At 38.9% G+C, this 20,102-nt stretch overlaps 1 protein-coding gene across 5 annotated transcripts in view; it reads left to right on the top strand.

The window, feature by feature from the left end:
- The window catches only part of sec24c (SEC24 homolog C, COPII coat complex component), a 32,268-nt gene extending 12,620 nt beyond the window's left edge, over positions 1-19,648 (top strand). For 3 of the 5 annotated variants that reach the window (XM_051667332.1, XM_051667327.1, XM_051667330.1), the window contains 22 exons: positions 360-477; positions 659-828; positions 914-1,621; positions 4,100-4,242; positions 4,803-4,871; positions 6,825-6,936; positions 7,082-7,209; positions 7,728-7,866; positions 7,958-8,073; positions 8,191-8,315; positions 8,869-9,060; positions 11,474-11,567; positions 11,756-11,872; positions 12,313-12,483; positions 12,587-12,683; positions 13,241-13,386; positions 13,508-13,646; positions 15,147-15,265; positions 15,574-15,753; positions 15,841-16,032; positions 17,598-17,687; positions 17,836-19,648. In XM_051667332.1, coding sequence (XP_051523292.1) covers positions 360-477; positions 659-828; positions 914-1,621; positions 4,100-4,242; positions 4,803-4,871; positions 6,825-6,936; positions 7,082-7,209; positions 7,728-7,866; positions 7,958-8,073; positions 8,191-8,315; positions 8,869-9,060; positions 11,474-11,567; positions 11,756-11,872; positions 12,313-12,483; positions 12,587-12,683; positions 13,241-13,386; positions 13,508-13,646; positions 15,147-15,265; positions 15,574-15,753; positions 15,841-16,032; positions 17,598-17,687; positions 17,836-17,976 — 3,506 coding nt within the window. In that variant the 3' untranslated portion in view covers positions 17,977-19,648. The remainder of the gene's footprint in view (positions 1-359; positions 478-658; positions 829-913; positions 1,622-4,099; positions 4,243-4,802; positions 4,872-6,824; positions 6,937-7,081; positions 7,210-7,727; positions 7,867-7,957; positions 8,074-8,190; positions 8,316-8,868; positions 9,061-11,473; positions 11,568-11,755; positions 11,873-12,312; positions 12,484-12,586; positions 12,684-13,240; positions 13,387-13,507; positions 13,647-15,146; positions 15,266-15,573; positions 15,754-15,840; positions 16,033-17,597; positions 17,688-17,835) is intronic. The other 2 variants (XM_051667333.1, XM_051667331.1) reach the window with 1 other exon arrangement.
- Positions 19,649-20,102: the final 454 nt, after the last annotated feature.

Raw genomic sequence — 20,102 nt, 5'->3', positions numbered from 1 at the left:
TCAGAACTTTGAACAGAATTTAAGAATTTTATTTACGTAAATGTGTCGGGCTTCACAACACGACGAGCTGAGAATTGTTTAAACTTATCTTAGACTACCTTGTCCTGCCAATAACTCTTAGGAATAATACCCGTTCCCGTCTACAAATTAGAACTTTAGTTCCCTAACATAACTTATCAGGTCCTGCAGGACGGCTGACCACTGTTGTGTTATAAGAATTATTTCAGCAGGTAGTAAGTTACAAATTGAGTGTAGTGGGAAGAAGAGTGTCTATGATTTTTTTTCATGTTGTCACTGTGATGATGAGTTGGTGAATTTAGGAACACTGTAATTCTTCACGACTGCCTGTGCTCTTATAGGTATGAGAGGACCCCCCACCTCAGGGGCACCACCTGTCTCTGATGCCCAGAGCTATTCTCCGTTTGGGCAAGGAGACATTCAGAATGGACCACCTCCGATGGGTGCTCCACCACAGAGGTCAGTGACCTGTCAGTTCAACACATAAACATGTCCTTTCACTTCCTTTTTGTATTCAGACTTCTCTTACATGTTGCCTCATCAGTTTTGTGGCTGAATGAAAATGAGAATGAAAAGTGAGTTTTCATAATTTTCTGCAGCTAATCTTGTTTCTAACATTGGTCTCTTCTTGTTCATGCAGGCCTCCAGTGTCTCAAACGTACACTTCGGGAGCAGTGAATCTGTCTGGTCCTCAGCCCCCGTATGTCCAACAGTTTGGAGCTCCACCAGTCAGCGTGCAGCAAATGACCAATCAGATGGCCAGCATGCAGGTTGGCTCCACTGCACCCTCCCCTGCTGGCCCAGGCTATGGTAAATAACTATTTTGACAAATTCAACACCATAGATGAACATGAAGCAGTGGTGTAATTGACGATTGGTTCTATATTTTTTCTAGCCCCTCCCTCAGTATCCCAGGCTCCTATCTCAGCTGCCTACACACCTGCAGCTCCTCACACTTTTTCACCTTCTTCAGCTGCTCCCACGCATCTTCTGCCTACTGAAGGTGTGGCTCAGCCTCTATCTCAGTCTTACTATGGAGCGCTGCCTCCTGCCCAGCAGCCTTTCCCAAATACTGCCCCAGCTTTCTCCACTGCTGGCCCAACCCAGCCCCAAGCTCCACCTCCTGTCACTCAGCAATCCTTCCCTCAAACTCCACCTGTGTCTCAGCCTCCTTTTTCCACAGCCCCCTCTCTAGGCCCCACCCAGTCATATGGTGGCCCACCTCCTCCAGCACAGCCCTCTTTCCCAAGACCACAGCATCCCACCTCCCAGCCATCTGTGTTCCCTGGAGGTCCACCGCCCACCTCTGCTCCATCTCAGCTCCCAGGACCCATGTCATCCCATCCACCAGTTTCCCAACCCTCTCCTTATCACTCAGGTCCCCCTCCAACCACTACCGGGTTTCCACCACAAGGGGGTGCTCCACCAAGGCCTCCTCTTGCTGGAATGCAGGGCCCTCCTATGGCATTACAAGGGCCTCCAATGGCACAGGCAAACCATGTACCCCCTTCACAACCTGGCATACCACCTGGTCCTCCCAATGCTGGCATGTCAGGGCCACCACAACAGCCAGGAATGCAGGGATATCCGCCTCAGCAAAATGGTGAGAACTGGCCTTGTCCTGATTTTAAGTCCATGACAGCTACCGCATCAATTTCTCCCTCTATAAATAAATAAAAGCATTAACTTAAAGGAACAGGTTACCCATAAATGAAAATACTTTGTATATTTATTTCATGGAACACAAATAAAAATTACAGAGTTCACTCTGCTCTTTTCCACTCATAGAAAGTGAATAGGGACGAATAGGATCAAGCTTCAAAAATGACAAGAAGCATCATAAAAGTTGTTTATAATACTTAACATATGTTCCAAGTCTTCTGAAGCCATTTGATGGCTTTGTGTGAGAAACCAACAGAAATTTAAGCTTAATTTAATCTTTCTCTCAGCTGGTGCTTTTGAATCTCATTTTTTGTTCAATTTTTTTTTTATCCCCTTTTCTCCCCAATTTGGAACGCCCAATTCCCACTACTTAGTAGGTCCTCTTGGTGGCATGATTACCTCAGTCTGGGTGGCGGAGGACAAGTCTCGGGCCATTTACACGACAACGTTTTCAACTGTAAACGGAAAACTTTTAATACGTTTTGGCTTTTCGTTTACATGACAACGGCGTTTTGGGGCCTGAAAACGCAAACTTTTGAAAACGGGTTTCAAAGTGCAAGTTTTTGAAAACTATGCTGTTATCGTCTCCGTGTAAACGTACAAAAACACAAATTTGTGAAAACGATGACGTCATGCGCACACGTATTACGTGTTATTTAAAGTGATGGATTGATAGGCATCAATTTGAAATGTATGAATACTGGTGTCTGTGCAAATAACAATAATCAACAATTTATTCATTTGGAGTGTTTTGTATTGAGTGCGAACATCGTACAGTAGGCAGAACCTGCAATTTGAAAATCTTGAAATTAATGTATGAATTTTTATGAAAAATGTATTTATATTTTGAATGTTATTTATTTATTTACTTAATTTTATTTGATGTACCTTTACCCTGCAATTCATTCACCCACCGCTTATAGCCTATAGACAGAGATGTGATGCCATGTTCAGTATCCAGTGATATGCTTGGAATATGAAAACATGAGGCAGTGAAAATGCATGTTAGATCCAGTGTACACAAGACCTCTCTCTCCGTCAGAAGATATCCATATATCAGAGTTCTGTCTGATATCCAAAACCAGTGAACATCAACAGCTTATGTTAACTTACTCTCCTACCAACCCAAGAGTCAGCAGGGGGAATACAGAAGAAGGCAGGAGACGAAGTGATGGTAAAAAAGAGCAGAGTTTATTGAATAATCTTGAGAGTTTAGTCTATAGGCATGCGCGCGAGACATTCAAAACTACAATGGTGGGCTACAGGACTGTATTTGTGCTGCTAAAGATTTTGAGTTAATTGAAGCTTCTCCAGCAAAGTAATTGTAGTAATAAAGCAACCTCATCGTCCGTCCAGACAAAATTGCTCGACGCTTTCGCCATCTTCATTGGTGGTATTCACCGCTCTGTGGAAGAATGCTTATGTGCGCAGGAGCGTAGTGTTTCTTTACAAAGTGACATCGCCAACTACTGGCCTGGCATGCATAATACAGCGTTTTTAGTCGTTTTCGCGGATCCGTGTGAACGGGGATTGTTTTGACAACGTTGTCGTCTGTACGCGAAACGAGGAGGTTACCCCATGTGACTTTACCCTCCCTAGCAACCGGGCCAATTTGGTTGCTTAGGAGACCTGGCTGGAATAACTTAGCATGCCCTGGATTCGAACTCACGACTCCAGGGGTGGTAGTCAGCGTCAATACTCGCTGAGCTACCCAGGCCGCCTGCATTTTTGCATTTTTTAAATTTGAGCTCAACAGCTTATAACCCTTATTCATTTTAATTGTATGGATATGGGTGACAACGTCTTTTGTCTCTCATGAAAAAAGTCAGTCATACAGGTTTGGGAAAAACATGAGGTTTAGTAAAATGATAGAATGTAGTATTTTCTTATTTTTCTAAGTACATTTCCTCATGATTAGGCTTGGGATCGATGCCATTTTCACGTATCAATTACCGGAAGATTTTCCCTTTGATTATCGAGAGATATATCTGTGTATATATATATATATATATATATATATATATATATATATATATATCTGGATATTGATCAGTTTGCACAGTAACACCAGTTTCATACCTGCAAAATCATCGTCACTTTGTAAATTCTTTGAAGTACAAAAACCTTCGTAACTTTGGACTGCCATCAGCTCATAATGTGTGTGTGATATTCTGCGACCAGCTTCAGTAAATGCTATGTCGCCCCCTTGTGCTCCCCCAAAGCTTTTACATCAGACTACATTGAATGAAAGGCAACTGGCAGTGAATTAAAAGTACACAAATTAGGCTTCTAATTTAAATGTTGGCTGATTTTAATATATCAATGCCTCAAATGTATCGATAAAATAATGTGCAGATCAATAATCGATATATTGATATTTTATAACATCCCTGCTCATGATGTATTATTTCTCTACCAGGTGCTTTCGGGCAAGTCAGAGGGCATCAGCCTGGCTATGCAGCACCATATTCTGGGCAACAAAACTACGGCGCACCTCCTGCTGCACCTGCTTCAGCACCACCTGCCCCAAAGAGGCTTGATCCTGATTCAATCCCAAGCCCGGTATGAACACTCCAGATCTACTCATTAAACCAACACACATACTCGCAGTCCCACACATCCTCCAACTTACCACTCTCACTCATTCACTCAAGTGTTTCTTAATATATTTATCTATAATTTTCAGTACTAATGCACTTACATTCACTCTCACACACACAAACATACACTGTCAGTCTGTATTAAAGGATGTGTATAGAAGTGTGTTCTGTGCTTGTGTTAAGAAAGGCTTCGCTCTGGAGTCTCCTGTGTCTGATGTGCATGCACTGTGGCGGCTTAGCACAGATCTTGTATGAATAACAATAACACCCAGATTCAGGGATGTTTTTTCAAGGCTTGGAAATTCTGCATGTGCCGCCTTGCAATATCTTCATTCGTGTCTTATACTGCCTGCTAAACAGTATGATACAATAATTCTTGGCTAACTGAAATAACAGAGGAACAGTAACTGTGGTTACACTTCTGTTTATCATATTTGCTTTCTCTCTCTTTTTGTTTTGTTTTGGCTTCTCTCTCTATCTCTCTCTACTATAATCTTCTGACTAAATTGTTAAAACGTAAAGCAAGCCTCTGACATGCCGCCTGTGCAGAAAACAAGACATAGAATAGACCCAGATGCAATCCCCAGTCCAGTAAGTGCCTTGTGTCTCTCTGCTGTTCTGTGTTGTTGTACTAACTCTCAATCACTTTGTTCCTTACTCTGTGTCCCTTATATGCCAATGACTCTGTCTAGATAAACATACTGCCAACCATGACATTTGTCAGTCTTTCCTTCGCGTAACAAAAATTATTGTTTTTTGTTTTTATTAAATGTAAGTGAATAGAATGTAGTAGTAAACACACCAACCTGTTAAATCTCATGAAAAAAAGTCTTGATTATAATTCACCCTAAAGTCAAAATTAAAAAAAATGCGTTATTGCATAAAGAAAATCAATCTTTTTTTGCACCATTAAGATTTTTTGGATTGTAACATGATCTTGGCCTGTTGTTTGCATTTGACTGATAAAAAAAAATAAAAAATACAGGTCATTGGTACCCGATTAAAATAGCTCCTATCTACACTCCTGCATGCTACAATCTATGCATGACTTGGATGTCTTTTTTGAGTTCTAATTGGGGTTCATGTAAACATAGTGGCCCATCATTTAAAGAAATATTCTGGGTTAAATACAACTAATTATTAAGCTCTGTTTTTTTTATGCCGTTTACCACAGAAACTTAGTTTTGACTTAGGCTGGGTAATTTAGCATGTTAATTTCTGCAATTAATAGTTGACTGTTTAATGTGATACTAAAAACACAGTTAATGCAGTATCCATTTTTTAATTTCCTGAAACTTCACTAATGTTTTTCCCCTCTTCCTGTGGCTAAATTTGGCATATATAAATTTACGGGAGGTACACGCTCGGCTCGACTACACATCCTAGCACAGAAACTAATATTGTGGAGCAGTGCACGCTTATTCATTATGTGTGGTACATGCCCCGGGCATAATAAATATGGGAGCAGATTTACTGTACGGTGAATGGATACACCTGCAAGTGGTGAGCCAGGTGTGGGAGAGATATGGGCAAGCTGCCGTATCTCTTCGCATCGCCTGAAAACGCTTGCTGTCATTTGAACCAGTCAGTGTCAACCCAGCGTTTGCGTGATAGAGACTGAACGGCAGCCAGAGAAAATAAAAATGGAGATTTTAAACTTTAGCAAATTTAAAATTCTCTATGTACAGTGTCTTATAATGCATTGGCAATGTACACTTAAGTTTATATTGTCAATAAAGCTTTATATAAATTGAATCTGCCCATTTGATCCTGTTCTTAAAATCCACTGGAAAACGGCAGATGTTGCTCAGTTTATTGCAGCATGATTCACACTGATTTTATAGCATGTAAACATACTTTTATTTTAGATTTATAACTGTAAAATGTGTCAAATTATCTATTGCTAACATGTTATCATGACAAGTAGATATTTAAATAATTAAAAAAATGACTAACCAAGTTCTTTGAGAGAGTATAAAGTAAATATATTTATGATGATATTTGAATGTTTGTTTTAATGTACCATGATTAATCATGAGTAATTAGTAAAAATTGTAATTGTTTCACAGCCATGGTTTTGACTTCCCTCAGTTTGTAAAAACAAAGGAAATATGTATGTACAGCACTTCTCTTGAAGTGGAAACCTTTGGTTTGATTGTACCAGAGAATTAAATATGAATCTTGGAATTGCAAAATGACACAAGCCAGACTCAAACTTTTATAAGCATGTTCTCTATACACAGTTGCATATTTTCAGAGTTTCTTTGTCATGATGTAGACCTACCCCATAGACTTCTATTGTAAGGAGGGAGTCTAAATTATTTTCTGTGATGATGCTTTCGATAGAGCTGGAGTTGTATTCAACCCTTAACATTCCTTTAATCTAGATTAGATGATCTGATATAGCGCTAACACTTTCAAACCTACTGATCCTGTTTGGATTATTTCTATACAAGAATACGGTGGTTTGTCGGGTGAAAGGTCGGGGTGTGTGTCTGTTCATGAAAAAAGGTGTGACTGTCTTTGATTGCTTTGTTCCCTCAGATTCAGGTTATCGAGGATGACAAAGCAAACAAGGGAAATGAACCTTTTACCACAGGGGTCAGAGGTCAAGCCCCACCTCTTGTCACAACCAACTTCCAGGTCAGAGATCAAGGTAAGAGTAGGGATTAAATACTGTTTCACAGAACATTCTGAGTATTGTGTTTTAATCAGTGAGAATATTATACATTGTAATGAATTCAAAGGTGTGTTACAGTTTGGATTAAGCTGTAGTGTTATTGTGATATATGTCTCCAAAGGTAATGCAAGTCCACGCTACATCCGATGCACAGCTTATAACATGCCCTGCAATTCTGACGTGGCCAAACAGTCCCAGGTTCCCCTTGCTGCTGTCATCAAACCCCTGGCTACTCTGCCACCAGATGAAGTAAAATATCACAATATATTCTCTTATAGCCAATTTCTCATTGTGGACTACTGAGACTAGTGGTTTTTGCCATTAACATTGTGGCAAAGGGTTTTTTGAGTATTGGCGCCATAGTGTTTAAAGGAATAATTCACCCAAAAATGAAAAATATTTAAAAAATACTTTTACTTCATTTTCTCACTGGAACACAGTAGGGGCATTTTTGAAAAATATCCTGACTGCTCTTCCATATAATGAAACTAAAAGAGAATTGGGGCCATCAAGCTCCAACATTACAAAAGCACTATAAAAGTAGTCACTTTCATTTAATGAAAAAGAGCAGACAGGATATTTAAAAATTTGCTTTATTTGTCATACAGGTTTTAAACAACATGAGGGTGAATAAATGATTACAGAATTTTCATTTTTGGTTGACCACTATCCTGAGCTTTGAGACTGCTGAATCTTGTTTCACAATAATGGTGTCATGATGGATTTGAGTAATGATTTGGGATTGTTTCGCTCCTTTTCTCTGGCAGACACCGCCATATCTCGTGGATCATGGAGAAAGTGGTCCCATCCGCTGTAATCGCTGTAAGGCCTACATGTGTCCTTTCATGCAGTTCATTGAAGGTGGCCGTCGCTTCCTTTGTGGCTTCTGCAGCTGTGTCACCGAGGGTGAGTCGTAGTTAACATGTTTGTGATGTTGTATGCATCATAATCAGCAATATTTGATGCTTTGATTTCCATATTTATTTCCCTCTCCCAGTGCCTCCCCATTTCTTCCAGCATCTGGATCACACAGGGAAGAGAGTGGACTGCTACGACCGACCAGAGCTCTCTATGGGCAGTTATGAGTTTACGGCTACTGTGGACTACTGTAAGGTACAGTACATGCTCCCATCATACCAATGTAATCCGAGGGCATTAATGTGAAATAGACACAAAAAAATCTATGTGCCAATATGTTTTATCTCTCATTAAAATATGATTTGTTTACAGAATAACAAGTTTCCTCAGCCACCAGCCTTCATCTTCCTGATTGATGTGTCCTATAACGCAGTGAAGAGTGGCCTGGTGGGAATTGTGTGCCAGGAGCTGAAGACTCTGTTGGATTACTTGCCCAGGTGATATTGCCCAAGTACAATAGTACATCAGAAATACATTATTAAAATTAACAATCAAACTGTCCAAAATCAGCTCATTATTATAACCCGTTTTAAAGTAAAAATGAAATCTTAATTGACCCTATCTAAACTGACCCTATATACTTACTAATTACTGATACTTTGAAGACACACAGGCCACACAGGGATTTTTTTTTTAACCTGTAGCCATTTAGAGATTGTTTTAGGCTGCTGTTCTATGGAAGGCAGCCTTTCTAAACTCTTGCCAATAGTTATCGCAGTAATTTGATGGCAGTTAATGCTAAATTAAATCAGGGTTACGGGCAAAAATCTAGGTGTCTTGCTTAGGTTTTCCTTAAACATGAAATGTGTTCTTTAGCGAGGCAAACGTCATAAACATATGACGAGAACATATTCATGATTTCATGACCTTACACATTGTCTGCTTAAGCCTGTGCATATCAACATATTCAATGATTCCAGACAACTTCTTTTAGATTGATAGTAAAAAAATGGTGACATTCCCTCATGTTGTTGCTGATTGTTCTTTCAGAGAGAACCCTGATGTGGAATCAAACATTCGAGTTGGCTTCGTCACCTACAATAAAGTACTTCATTTCTATAACGTAAAGGCCTCTCTTGCCCAGCCACAGATGATGGTTGTGTCAGATGTGGCTGACATGTTTGTACCCCTATTGGATGGATTTCTGGTCAATGTTTCAGAGTCCAGGGTGGTGATTGAGAGGTAGGCTTCAGTTTTGTGTGTTGTAAGGACCCTGAAACGTACAGTATAGACCATTTCAAGGACGTAAACAATAACAAAGGAATTCGAACGCTACTGTGCATGTCTGACCCTGAAGCATTCCGGTAGCCGCATTTTTTTTTTTTTTTTTTTTTTTATAACCCAGAACTGTTGAAATAAAATGACTAGCACGTACACTTGAACAGCATAGTTAGTTTCTCCAGCTGGAAAATGTGACAGCCGGCACTTCTTTCCTGCGTGCGTGGACATGACGTAATTATGCGAGGATGAACGTCATAAACCAGTGATTTCGCACCAAATTGAACCCCACAGCTCAAAATACAAATCATTTTTTTAGGCTTACAATAGTGAATCTAGGTAAGGTAAGGACGATGTTTTGAACACTGATTGTTGATGTACTCTTATCAATAATGGCAATTTGTTCATTTTGAACCAAAAAATCTTACATAGTGCAGCTTTAAATAATGTCAACACTTTTCAGTTTAAAAGATGTTGAAATTAACATGAACCAAGATTAATAAATGCTGTAAAATTGTTTATTGATAGTTCATGTTAACTAATGTTGTTAACTAATGTTAACCAATGGAACCTTATTTTAAAGTATTAAATAAATTTCCTGGTATGAAATTATCCAGAATTCAGTTAAGCTGTTTGAGAAGGCGTTTTGTGAGAGAAAAACCAAGAGACAAAATAATGTTAGTTTTGTGTGATTGTTTTATGATGCTGTGTGTCGTCATGTGTTGATTGTTTATGCCCTCATTAAGGTAAGTCCAAAGCAACTGTGTGGATTCTTCCTTGAGGGGGAGAGGGGTAATTCCCTCCCTGATAATTGTGTTTGTGATAAACACTGCAGCAAAAGTCTTGTACTAATCATCATTTTACTTACGTAAAATTAAAGATACCTTCATGGTAACTGACTCAAGTAAAAGATAAAGTAACTCATGAGAAAAATACATAAGTTAAAGTATTAAAGTAACTGATTTTAAATTTAACATCTAAAACGGAACAAGCGAGATATTTGCCAAAACTGAAAATAAACAATAAGGTGTCATTACCGGATCCTATAAGACTCTGAGTCAACAAATTTTCTCAAAGAACATCAAACGTTTACTTGAAGTGACTTATCCAGACGTGTTGTTGATACTGAGAGCATCTACGCGAGAGAGACAATGAAATTGTATCGTAGTTCAGATGCTCGCAATTATAACCTCAGCGGCAAGGTCGGGTATGTTGGATTGCTTGTATTATAATCAATGAAGCCATTCAGTGAAGCTGTCTGCTTGATCTGTGGACAAGGTGAGGATTTATTTTTTAATAATAAAAATACTTGTCTCTTTCCTTTGGATAAAAGCATTTGCTAAATGACAATGTAAAAGTAAATGACTTGTGCAGCTTCATTCATTATAATGGGAGAGATTTATAGTCACTTTTAGAGCTCTATCTATCAAACTTAGAATTATTTGGCATAAATGTCTTTCACCTACTAGAGATAAGATGTGCTACAGTTGTTAGTACTGCATGTATCAATCCACTGCAGTGGTTCATGCGTTCATTTGTCTTTGCTTTTTCTGAGATCTTAACACTTCAGTTTCAGTATAACAATAATCGTGTTAACGTTAGTTACGTTTATCGTGTTAAAGTCACTATGAATGAAGCACCTCCCGCAGTTGTTTTGACTGAGGCGGCATTGCATTCAGAAATGATGATCCCTGTGCCATATTCCCTTCTAAGACTTTACCATCCACTGTGAGAGCTTTGAATGGCTGAAAGGTGTGGGGAACAAAAATAAGGGTCACTCGGGTCATTTTTATTAGAAATTCTGTTTGAAGCAATCTTACATTTGACATCATGATTGTTCTCCCTTCAAAGTGCCCTTTTGGACAGTGATTTATCCCATTTGGAACACAGTCTGAGTTCGGCAACTAGCAGATGTTGTTCAAGGAACAAAAAGACATCACTTCCTTAAATCGCCTTGAAATGGTCTATACTACTGTGCAAAGCATAAATGCAGTAACTACACATTTTGATAATTTTTTTTTTGTTATGATCAAAATTGGGTCTCTTACTAAGATCCTGTGACAGACGGGTTTGGCTAAACTATTGTAAGATTCGCAGAAAATGGAGTGTGAAAACTGCACTAGCTATAAAAATCCCCACCATAATCAAGTAACTCTTGAAGCCATTTCAGTGTTGGCGTAGTTATGCGTAGGTTAGCCTTTTTTTGCGGACGTATAATGTACTATGGTTTCTCTTTTTTCTTTTTCCTTTAAGAAGGAAACACTTGTTTTTTTTTTACCTTTTGCTCATTAAAAGCTTGGTTTCCTGAATTTTGGACCATCAGGATCAATTGAACAATCAAAGTGTATTGATCTATGAAAATGTGTGTTGGCTTCAGTTTGTTGGATCAGATCCCTGAGATGTTTGCTGACACACGGGAAACGGAGACTGTGTTTGGGCCTGTCATTCAGGCAGGGCTGGAGGCGCTCAAGGTATTTGATGTTATTGCATCAGCACAGGTTTCACAGTGCAAACTAACATCAAGCAACCGACTTTACATCTTAATGTTTTCCGCAAACTCAATTGTAATTGTGTGATGATAGCTTTGTGGCAGTTTCATGAAGTTTGCCCTTTCTGAGCAGAGTCATTCAGTAAAAATAACTTTTGTGAACTCATCTAGGCTGCAGACTGTGCCGGAAAGCTCTTTGTTTTCCACTCTTCTCTGCCTATTGCTGAGGCCCCAGGCAAACTGAAGAACAGGGAGGACAAGAAACTAGTGGGCACTGATAAAGAGAAGGTACAATGACCACCTCTACTCCAGACTCTTCTGTTCAGTCACAATATAGACTGAGAACTATTGGAACATTGGAACTAGTAGCTACTTGTTGTGGTTAGGGAAGCACCGACCACTGAAAATTTTTCATCCAAAAATGCCATAAAATTTAATTTTCTGTTTTCATTTTAATGAAAAAAAAAAAATTGAAGGAAGTTAAAGGATGAAATTGTATTATTACTTAACATATTGTAACATTAATAGAATTCGATTAAATGTAGCATTTTCAGTTCATTCTTTTTAGCCCAGTATGTCCAGAATTTATGGTTTTGGCTAAGAATTTATTTTGGTGCATCACTAGTTTTAGTATTTATGTAGACTGAAGTGGTCCATGAGTTTTTAGGAAGCAAGAGAGATTGGAAACCTTCATGCGACACATCCTGAAGTTTGCTTCTCTGTTTCAGTCATTATTCCAGCCACAGGTTAGTTTTTACAACACTCTAGCCAAGGAGTGTGTGACCCAGGGTTGCTGTGTGGACCTCTTCCTCTTTCCCAATCAGTATGTTGATGTAGCAACTTTAGGTGTGGTCCCCACTTCAACAGGAGGCTCCATCTACAAATACACCTACTTCCAGGTTAGCAAGAACTTTACCTTTCCATACATGAATAGATCAGTATCTCGTTAACCATAATTAACATGCATCACTCTATGGAATATGACCATATGGTTTGTTTCAGGCCTCAACTGACCAGGAGCGGTTCCTCAATGACCTGAGGAGAGATGTGCAGAAGCAGATGGGTTTTGATGCAGTGATGAGGGTCCGCACTAGCACCGGTGAGGCGAAAGATTTTTTTGGGTCAAATTCCACCCCAAAATCGAAAGAACAAAAGGCAAAATTAAGACGATTACATTTATTTCCTTGTGACATTTTCATGACAATTAAGCACATTTACCCCCTGAATTCTTATTACTGTAATGTGAAAAAAAATCTCATTCTCATTACCATGATAATGAAATGCTACCATTATATATACTGTATACTAGCAATAATAGCTTTAAAAACAATTTCTTTTTTTCATTTTGGTGATAAATTAAATTTTTGATTGGCATGAAAATCATGAATCAATTTTGTTCTTGACTAATGAGCTCTCACAATAAATATTTAGCCTTCACATTGTCACCAAGGATTACATTTTATTAGACACAAAATTAAATGCACACTTTAAGTGTCTACCTTTTAAAAATGGGTATGTTACTGGCCACAAAATAAAGTCTGAATGCGGCCTACGGACTGCCTGTTGAGTACAGTGGCATTATGACATTTAAGCATTGAGGGGGAGTGTTGAATGTGAAGATAAAGGCTGAGTTTTCCCTGTGTGGTGCTGTGACAGGTATCCGGGCAACAGACTTCTTCGGTTCCTTCTACATGAGCAACACCACAGATGTTGAGCTGGCAGGACTGGACTGTGACAAGACTGTTACCGTGGAGTTCAGACATGACGACAAGCTCAGCGAGGAGACTGGAGCTCTAATGCAGGTGTGTGTGATTGTGCACATATGTGAGTGTTGGCTACACCTAACTGAGTGATCTCAACATTTTATGACCTCAGCTGTGCCGATCTTTTTGCCTTCATTATTTCTTTTATCTCTTTCCTCAGTGTGCTGTTCTGTACACTAGCTGCAGTGGTCAACGACGGCTTCGGATCCATAATATGGCAGTGAACTGCTGCTCTCAGCTGGCAGACCTGTACAGGAACTGTGAGACCGACACCATCATCAGCTTCTTTGCCAAATATGGTGAGTGAAACTACATACAACCTCACACATATTTCTCGTTTTCACATATGACACTAAATAAAATATATGGGTTAATTTTTCTGGTAAAGGTATTGCTTCTGTCACACAGTTCAGACAAACATTGGCTTTTGTGTAATATACAGTGGCAAGAAAAAGTATGTGAATTACTGGCATTTATGTATAAATTTGATCATCTAAGTTACAATAAAGAACTAATAACAAACGCATTATTGTATTGTTCTTGTACATAATTCAAACACTCGCAGTGAATATTGGAAAAGTATGCGAACCCCTAGGCTAATGATGTCAACAAAAGCTAATTAGAGTTTGACAAATTGTCTATAAATGGAGACTATATAGTACTGTGGCTACTCTCTCTAAAAGTGGCCGTCCAGCCAAGATGCTTCAAAGGGCGCACCGCAGAATTCTCATTGACGTAAAAAAGTACCCTAGAGTGACAACTAAAGACTTGAAGGAATCATTGGAACTGGTTATTATCTCTGTTTTTGAGTCTACTATATGAAAAACATTAAACAGGCATGGTGTCCATGGCAGGACACCGCGAAGGAAGGCGCTGCTTTCCATGAAAAAATTTGCTGCGTGCCTGAAGTTTGCCAAAGACCACCTTGACACTTCACAACGCTACTGGGATAATGTTTTGTGGATTGATGAAACTAAGGTTGAATTGTTTGGGAAGAACATGCAGCACTACGTAAGGCGTGAAAAGGGCACTGCATACCAACATGAAAACATAATCTCAACGGTGAAGTACGGTGGAGGGAGCATCATGATTTGGGGCTGCTTTGGGGCCTGGATCACTTGTCATCATCGAGGGAAAAAATGAATTCCCAAATGAATTCCAAAATGTATCAAGAGATCCTACAGGATAATGTCAGGGTGGCTGTGTATCAGCTGAAGCTCAGGAGAAGTTGGTGATGCAGCAGGGCAATGACCCTAAACATCAAAGTAAATCCACTACAGAATGGCTTTAAAAAAAGAAAATCCACCTTTTGGAGTTGCCCAGACTTTAACGCAATATAGATGCTGTGGAATGTGTTCACATCAGACATCCTAAGAATATGACTGAGTTGAACTAGTTCTGTAAGGAAGAATGGTCCAAAATTCCTTCTGAACATTGTGGAGGTCTAATCCGCAGCTTCCGGAAAAGCTTGTTAGAGGTTATTGCTGCCAAAGGAGTATCGACTAGTCATCAAATCCGAGGGTTCACTTACATTTCCACAGCACTGTGAATGTTTAATGGGATGTGTCCAATAAAGACATGAAAGATTATAATTGTCTGTATGTTGTTAGCTTAATGCAGAAAACCAGCTAATTCAAAAGGGTTCACATACTTTGTCGTGCCACTGAACATATTTTTACTTCTCACACACCACCATCAAAGTGCTGTTAAAAATCTTTGTAATTTTGCTGTAAATCACCTAGAACTATTAGTTTAATTTGACACTTCATTCTAAAGTATCTTTTGTTGTGTGTTTAAAGCATATCGCAGTGTACTCAGCAGTCCTACTAAGAATGTACGTGACAGCTTGGTGAATCAGTGTGCACAGATCTTAGCCTGTTACCGCAAGAACTGTGCCAATCCATCTTCAGCAGGACAGGTAAATACAGAAAGTCACTGGGCCTTAACCCATACAATAAGAAAACATGGAGCTATAAACAGCACAACTACAAACCTTATTAATATTTTATTAATATTAATTCACTTTTTTCCCTAGTTCAAAAGTACAGATATTCTATGTTGTCTCTCAATATGGTTATAAAAACTGTTTAATAATTATTAAAGAATTAGTAAAATCCTTTTTATATCACATAGCAGGACGAATCAACTTTCCAAAGTATTTCATGTCAGTTATCTATTTGCATTGTACTCTCTTGCATTGATGAATTCTTGTCTACATGTGTGCAGTTGATCTTGCCGGAGTGCATGAAGCTGCTGCCTGTGTATCTAAACTGCGTTTTGAAGAGTGATGTTCTGCAGCCTGGTGCAGATGTCTCCCTTGATGACCGTGCCTACTTAAGACAGCTTGTCAGCGCCATGGACGTGGCCGATAGCCATGTGTTTTTCTACCCTCGCCTACTTCCACTGGTGAGGGACCAACAAAACATGTAGAAAATCCATTTGATGTTTTAATTGAGCTGTGATGGTTACGGTACATTCTGTGTTTCTCTGCAGCAAAAGCTGGATGTTGAGAGCACGTCTCTGCCTGTAGCAGTGAGAGACTCCGAGGAGAGACTTTCAAGAGGAGGAGTGTACCTGTTAGAGAACGGGCTGAACCTTTTCCTCTGGGTGGGGGTCAGTGCCCAGCAAGAGCTGCTCCAGAACATCTTTGGAACAACTTCCTTCAGCCAGATAGATCCCAGCATGGTACGACCCCTTTTAAATGCATAACAAGGGCTTTAGCTATGGTTAGAGGTGCTGTAAGCATTTTTTATTTTTCTTTCTTTGTCAACCATGCATATAATGTACCTGCTTCCTGACAGATATCACTGAAATGGGTGTCTTGAGAAATCACACTTGTCTCTGTGACACCCCTATGCTCTTTGAACAGAGAAAAGAGGGGAAAAAAACAGTCAGGGGAGTGGCCCACATTTTTTTAGCTAATTAGAAATGCTTGTGCCTGTGGCAGAAATGGCAAGCAGTTAGCAAAATGGCTGAAATCGCTTAAAGGGATACCCAAAAATGTAAAAAAAAATGTACTGTTATAATTTATTCACTCATGCTGTAGAACAGGGCTTCTCCACTTTGGACAGGTCAGTGGCTGCTAACCTTGATTCCTGTAGCCTCGAGGGCCACACTTTATTTTTGTATATAATATTAAAATATACACGCAGTACTGTGCAAAAGTTTTAGACGCACAAGATGTTTCACAGAAACATTTGTCTTATGATGGTAAATTATATCTTCAGCTTCAGTGTGTCAGTTTTGCAAATAGAATAGAAGAACAGGGAGCCCTGCAACAGATGGCATTGCCCCCACAGAGCCCCCCCCCAAACATCAAGTCAGTCGGGATTACATGAAGAGACAGAAGCAATTGAGACAGCCTAAATAGATACAAGAACTGTGGTGAATTCTCCAAGAAGCTTAGAACATCCTATCTGCCAACAGCCAAAAAAAACTGTGTTCAGGTGTACCTAGGAGAATTGGTGCTGTTTTGAAGGCAAAGGTGGTCACACCAAATATTGATTTAGATTTGTTTGTTTACTGGACATTGTATGACTAATTAAAAAATGAAAACTATTTATGGCATTATTTTTGAAGACATCTTCACTATGCAACATTTTTCACAAGTGCTTAAAACTTTTGCACAGTACTGTATATATTTAATTTAGTATATATTTTTATAGTAAGAATTATTAATTTTATAGTAATTAATTTATACGTTATATATAGCCTATAAATTAGGGGAGTAACAGTTTAATTTTCTCGTGGTTTGGTTTTAATTTTTCATAGAGCCACTTTCTAGCACATTTATTGCGATTTATAGAAAACAGGTATGATCGGTCGTGTTGTCACTGTCAAAGACACTGTCAACTAATAAACACCATGAGTGTTCAACATCACATACACAAGAGATGTGTTCAAAAACAAGAAGGATATATCCAATGTTAACTCCAAAACTGCTCCAGTAAAAGTCTTTAGCATTTGGAATGCACATTTAACAGTCAGTTGATATGTTTTTTCATGATGAAATAACTCGGGCCGCAAATGATGGCTGGAGGGTCACGTGTTTAGCGCTGTTGTAGATGTTAGGGACTTGGTCTTAGTCACTTCATTTTCATTGTATGGAAAAAGGTGTCATGAAGATAAATGGTGACTAAGGCTAACATTTTGCAAACTACTTTTTACCAAGCTATTTTTGCTTTCATTTCATATTTCATGAATAGTATGTGAATGGTGGTGTTTTTATTATGTGTGTTTTGCTGGTTTAGACATCTCTGCCGGCTTTGGATAATCCTTTTTCAAAGAGACTGAGGGAGATTATCGAGTCTGTCAGGGCCAAACGTTCTCGATACATGAAGGTAAAAGCATCGCCATATTACTGCTTTTTTCTTCCGTATTTCTTTTGCTTATGTTTTCCCTTCTTTCCTCATAGGTTTTTCCAAGTTTTATAAACTTTTATTTGTCCATTTAATTAATTTTAGCCTTGTTTTTGTTTTGTTTTTTCAGCTTATGGTGGTGAAACAGGAAGACAAACTGGAGATGATCTTCAAGCACTTCCTTGTAGAGGATAAGAGCAACAGCGGTGGGGCCTCTTATGTGGACTTCCTGTGTCACATGCACAAGGAGATTCGTCAGCTCATGAGCTAGGAGCATCACCCCCCCACCCCCTCGCTCAGATGTGCTTTATCTTTTTATTTGACATAATAAACAAAATCCCTTTGCCCATCATCTACTCTTCCTCAGATATTATCTCATTCACCGTGACTCGCGAGGAAGAAGCCACCTTGTAAAGGAAACATTGCTCCATCAGATTATGATGTTCTTTTGGTTTTAGTGGTGGGAGATTAGACCCGACCTTCTCTCTGGTGATGGCAGGTTTGTGAGACTGTGTATGTGTGTCAATGTGTGTGTGTTTGGGAGCTTATCTGAGGTCAGGTTGCAAAGCCTCTATTAGAGCTTAAAGGGTTCGGTTCAGCCCAAAATCAAAAATCTGCATTTACCCACCCTCATGTCATTCCAAAACCGTATGACTTTCTTTCGTGAAGGTGAGTAAATTATAGAAATTTCATTTTTGGGTTAACTGTTCCTTTTAAACCGCTTTATGAAACTAACAGTGTCTTCAGAACAGCTACTGGGTTTTAGAGAGCGTTTGTGCACGCATATGCGTGATGTTTGACTGTGAACGTCAATGTTGATTGTACTGGGTGTTCTGTGAGAAACACTAGCACTGATTTATGGTCTCTAGGTACCAAGGGACAGAAAATTAAACTGCATTAGAAATTAATCTAGACCTTCTCTAAATACAGTGAACTTGAAATCCCTCGTGTTATTCCAATGCGAAAGATATTTTAGAAAAAGAAGCATTTCCTTACCCAATTATTTGTGTTTTCAGCTTCAGTTCTTTTCTCTCTTAATGTTGGCCTTACTGATACTGTCTATCCTTTCACATCCATTATTCTGTTTGTCTCTGTCATTGTCACCTGTTTAATGAGTGCGAAAGCCCTCAACTAGTAGACTCTATGGGACTTTGAAGTGTGCTGTTAATTGTTTAAAATGTGTTTTTCTCAGAAAACATTCTAAATAAAAGTCTATGCATCAACGTATCTTTAAAAAAAAAAAAAAAAAAAAAAAAAAAAGAGGGAAGGCAGTACAAGAACCTGATGTCTAAATGATTTGGTAGCCAAATATATCTGTACCCTTCTGTTTTGCTTGTAATGTCGCCCTCAGCATCCATAATATGGGGGATAGACCTAAAACTGATATGCTATAGTGTCATTCATGTATCTGATCTTTGGATGCCTCTCCAACCGAATTTCATATGAGCTTCTCAGAAGGAGAAGGGGAGTTGTCAAGATCCTTCAACAGATGGTTCCATAATTGGGCATATATTACCGAAGCAAGCGTGAATGCTTCTGGTGTTTGATCAATTCCCTATTACATTTTCTTTTCTGTATGGCCTGTTAGTAACCAATACTACAAATGTGCTTGATCATCATGTATCATATACGATTTATTATGCTCTAAATCTGTTTGAATTGTTTATGATCTTGGAGCAGGTGGAGTCGAGTTGCTGAGTGCTGGCTTGAGCTCTCCTGCTCTGGGTTTGGGTCTCTAGGGTATTAATCTTTGTGCAATGGAATCCTGTGCTGAGAGTGGAGTGTGGGACTCATTTAGAAACTGATAATTTCGAACCGTTTTTCAAAAGCTAGCGATGTTTTCAAGCACATACAGAATTGTGACCTTAAAAGCAATCAACACTGAATACCTTGTCATCACATTTATTACATGTACAGAATTAAAAATGACATTTTAAAAACTGTCAGGTAGTGTGAATCTTTTATGTGAACAGAAATGCCATATGTTTGCGTGAGCCCAAGAACGATTCTTTTAAACGAATCTTTTGAATCTTTTTTTTATTTTTATTTAATTTTTTTTTTTTTTAAAGTGCAATTAAATATATTACAACCTCCTCCTAGTCCTTTTGAAAGAGATTCCTTAATATGTAATCTCTGTCCAACATTAGATATCTTTTATATAGTGGGTTGTGCTGGTGTGTTTACTTTGAGGTACATCGTAGTGAAGTTCTTTTTGGAACAGAGGGATCAGCCTTTTTTTAGGTTGATTTTTGTGTTTGAAATCTTTAACCTATAGGTGTTTGTTTGCCAGAGACTCCCACAGTATGTTTCAGAGTTGTGTCTTCTTGTTTTCCATATATCCCACCTGACTGCAAATAAGCACCTATATCAAATTATTGGTTGACTCCTGCCCTCTTA

Source organism: Myxocyprinus asiaticus, chromosome 32, assembly GCF_019703515.2.
Source record: "Myxocyprinus asiaticus isolate MX2 ecotype Aquarium Trade chromosome 32, UBuf_Myxa_2, whole genome shotgun sequence".
Classification (NCBI taxonomy): domain Eukaryota; kingdom Metazoa; phylum Chordata; class Actinopteri; order Cypriniformes; family Catostomidae; genus Myxocyprinus; species Myxocyprinus asiaticus.
Note: the sequence above shows the minus strand (reverse complement) of the source record. Positions and strands in the feature narration are given on the sequence as shown.